The following is a 3644-nucleotide window of genomic DNA, read 5'->3' as shown; positions in this document are numbered from 1 at the left end:
ATTCCCAACCATAATGAAGAAGTTTATGTTGAACACAAAGTCATTTTCACACTGGTAGAAAGAGTTGCCTCAAAGTCAAGTCTATGTAGTGAAAATGGCTTGTGAGTAAGAGGAGGGCCAAATGTGGTAGAACAAACCCTTGTTTCCTTCTTTGACCACTCGGCACACAACACACACTTCACACACGCTGGCTGTATTATTATTTCCTCATGCATCTTCTCAGTTCTGACCCTTTTAAACAATAAAGAATAATAATAATCCTTCCTACACATTCGTAAACTTCACAAAAGCGATAATGCATCCCGCCACCGTCCCGCCACCGCAGCCCGCGACGGCGCCACCGTCCTCTTCGGAAGTTCTTGAAGAAATAACCCACCTCTTGTCCGAAATCTCGGATTCCCCTCACTGGTCAGAAAACCCTCTTCTGCCTCCACTTCTGCCGGCCTTGCTCTCCACCCTCCGCCGAGTCGAGACCCTCTGCCAGCACTGCTCCGACGCTTCTTTCAGTCGCGGGAAGCTGTTGATGCAATCCGACCTTGATATGGCTGCCGGTTGGTTGTCGAAGCAGATTAACGATCTCGAGCTCCTGCTTCGCTCCGGCGTTCTCCACCAGTCCACCGCCATTGTTCTCTCTCGCCCCAATCCGAGTTCCTCGAAAGAGGAACTAACCTTTTTCATCAAAGACCTCTTCACTAGGCTCCAGATCGGTGGGCTGGAGTTCAAGCGGAAGGGCTTGGAGTCGCTAATTCAGCTTCTATCGGATGACGATAAGTCTGCCGCTCTTGTCGCGAAAGAAGGGAATGTGGGCTGCTTGATTTCTCTGCTCGATCTAAATGCTCATGATTCCCTCAGAGAACTGGCGGTTCACGCAGTTTCCTTGCTCGTTTCCTCCGGCGATTTGCCGCGGAAAATTGTTTTTGAGGAGGGGGCTCTTGGCCCCTTGTTGAGAATTATCGACTGCAGCTCAGCACCGATAAAGGAAAAGGCCTCCATGGCTGTGGAGTCCATCACTGCTGATCCCGATAATGCCTGGGCGATTTCTGCTTATGGTGGTGTCCCCACTCTAATCGAATTGTGTAAATCTGGTTCTCTCGCAGCTCAATCACACGCCATTGGAGCTATAAGAAATGTCTGTACAGTCGAAGATATTCGGGTTGCATTGGCGGAGGAAGGGGCTGTCCCTGTTTTGATACAGTTGCTCGTTTCTGGGAATGCATCGGCCCAAGGAAAAGCGGCCAATTGCATAACCATTCTCGCTTCCACGGGTGAGTATTTTCGCAATTTGTTGTTACAAGAAAAGGGCTTGCAGAGATTGTTACATTTGTTTCATGAATGCCCAACTGCCGATACTTTAGAACATGTATTGAGTGCAATTTGTTCATTATCTGCCTCGGATACCAGCTACCGAGTTTTATCTGGATCGACCATGTTTATAATACGAATTGCGGAGTTGATAAAGCATGGGAACATAAGGTTACAGCATATTTCTACTTCATTGCTTGCCAAATTGTCGATTACTGATAGTAATAAGATTGCCATTGCTGGGTGTATGGGTTCTTTACTGAAGCTAATGGAATCTGTCAAGCCTGATGGAATGCAAGAGGTTGCAACAAAGGCTTTGGTGTCACTGTTGTCAGTGAAAGCCAATAGGAAAGAATTGGTGAGAGAAGAGAAGAATTTGATGAGGCTGGTGCAAATGTTGGATCCGAAAAATGATCTAGTCTCAGAGAAGTTTCCTGTGGCGGTGGTAGCAGCTATCATGGCTGGAGGGAGCCAGGGTTGTCGGAAGAAGCTCATGGCAGCCGGTGTTTACGGGCATTTGCAGAGATTGGCAGAAATGGATGTGGCTGGAGCTAAAAAGGCTTTGCAGAGACTCTCTGGGAATAGGCTAACTAGTATATTCTCAAGGAACTGGAGGGAATAATCAGTAGCGTCACTAACCACCTCCCCCCAACGAGAGGTAATAGTTCTTGGCAATTGAATTTCAACATGAGAATTATCAGATTTATTTGATCATTCACATTTATCAAACCATAGTTTGTTGTTGTGCCCAAATATCCTCTGATAATAACCAAAAAGCAGTTGATTATTCCTTCAGGATGCTGAATTGTAACTTAGTTGCTGAGTGGGAGAACTGTTTCATTAGGTGGATTGAAGAATGGCTTTGTGAAATATGAAATAAAAGATTGTTTAATCAAGCAAGAATGGGTTGTGTGGAAGGATTCAACTTCGAGAATCACTAGTTGGGCTAGAAAAGAACTAAAAGTAGAAAGATGTTATTGGACTAAACTTAGCTGCCGATTGGTTCTCCCATAAATCATTTACGGTTGCCAAGCACATAACATAAAAGCATTGGATAGTCAGTCGGTTTGCTTCATCATGTTTGGTGTTGTGGTATTCGGACCTTGAGCCAGAATTGGCTAAAACTCATGATTTTCCTCATATCCCATTTACATAGGGGATCTTTTTTGCATGTCCTGCAAATAAAAAGCTGGTTTGGCTCCTGAAAAGGCATTAGACTATATGCGGGCCATATTTGTCAATTTCCAGTTTCAACTGAAACGCAAATATCATGTCATTCATACTATGAAAGCAAGTAGTTGGTCTTAATTAGCAATAAATACATTGACAGAAGAGAAGTAGACATCTTAATTGCAAGAGGGGTCAGGCTGAAATGTGGTATTTAATTATACCTGTATGCTATACTGTATTTATGCCATGTGAGGGACGGATACAATCCAAATTCCAACTGGTTGGGGTTCACTTTGTTTCCATTGCTGGCTGATGATCATAATGAATATGTTCCTTTGGTGGGTGCTATCTTTTCATTGCCAGACAGAATGGACCAGAAGTCACCTGCAACACATTTCTCTCATCTTATGCTATAGTTATGTGAATATGTTTCCGCTTTTTATTTCCATGCAGGAGATTGATTGAAGACGTGTAACTGTCCACAAATCGCGTACTCCTGCACAGCGAAATGAACTACATCGAATAGTTGGTATACATCAAACTTAACTCTTAGTAGTATACTGTATTATATGGGAAAAAGATTTGAAAAAGAGAAAAAAGAAGGGTTGTTTTCTAATTTTCGACAACGGCATGGATGCGGGTTTTAGTGAGTATCCTTGTGTTTTTTTCTTTTTTTTTGGGTCTGATATATAAGAATTCGTTTGATATGTATTGAGTGAAGCAGATTGTGTTTTCTCCAGTTGTTTTCTCTTTGTAATTCATTCAGTTCCTGTTTTCCCTCATAGTCCTTTGTAAAATTATTTGATGAATTCATGTATATAGAACTGAGGAATTATCTCTTGTGTTTGTCATTTCTTTTCTTTTTGGTTCTTTTTTTTTTTTTTTATGGGGGGGGGGGGGGGGTGGGGGAGGGAGAGAGAGATGCTCCCTTTTGCCAAAATAGGATAGAGTTGAAAACCAAATCAACCTATTTGATGCTTAATTGAAATTGATTCATTAAATTTAGTCAAATTCAATTTGAGTAATGTAAAAATAAATAATATACTCGAAAATATTAAAGTACTTGAGTTTTATTTGTGTCTATTTGAACTAAAACTTGTTTGAGTTGGATTCAAATAATGATAACATTAGCTCAAATATAATTTTGGATTAATTACATTTAGATCTCTTTA

The 3644-nt window shown here is 41.7% G+C and overlaps 1 protein-coding gene across 1 annotated transcript; it reads left to right on the top strand.

The window, feature by feature from the left end:
* LOC105178627 (protein CELLULOSE SYNTHASE INTERACTIVE 1-like) lies at window positions 296-3318 on the top strand. The gene is made up of 2 exons (XM_011102137.2): window positions 296-1960; window positions 2926-3318. Exon 1 carries the CDS (start codon window positions 296-298, stop codon window positions 1922-1924), a length of 1629 nt encoding a protein of 542 aa, XP_011100439.1. The 3' UTR covers window positions 1925-1960; window positions 2926-3318.

This window comes from Sesamum indicum, linkage group LG16 (genome assembly GCF_000512975.1).
Source record: "Sesamum indicum cultivar Zhongzhi No. 13 linkage group LG16, S_indicum_v1.0, whole genome shotgun sequence".
Taxonomy (NCBI): domain Eukaryota; kingdom Viridiplantae; phylum Streptophyta; class Magnoliopsida; order Lamiales; family Pedaliaceae; genus Sesamum; species Sesamum indicum.
Note: the sequence above shows the minus strand (reverse complement) of the source record. Positions and strands in the feature narration are given on the sequence as shown.

What these genes read in the sequence shown, in the direction of transcription:
- LOC105178627 (XM_011102137.2), top strand. Translation starts at nt 296, where the DNA reads ATGCATCCCGCCACCGTCCCGCCACCGCAGCCCGCGACGGCGCCACCG.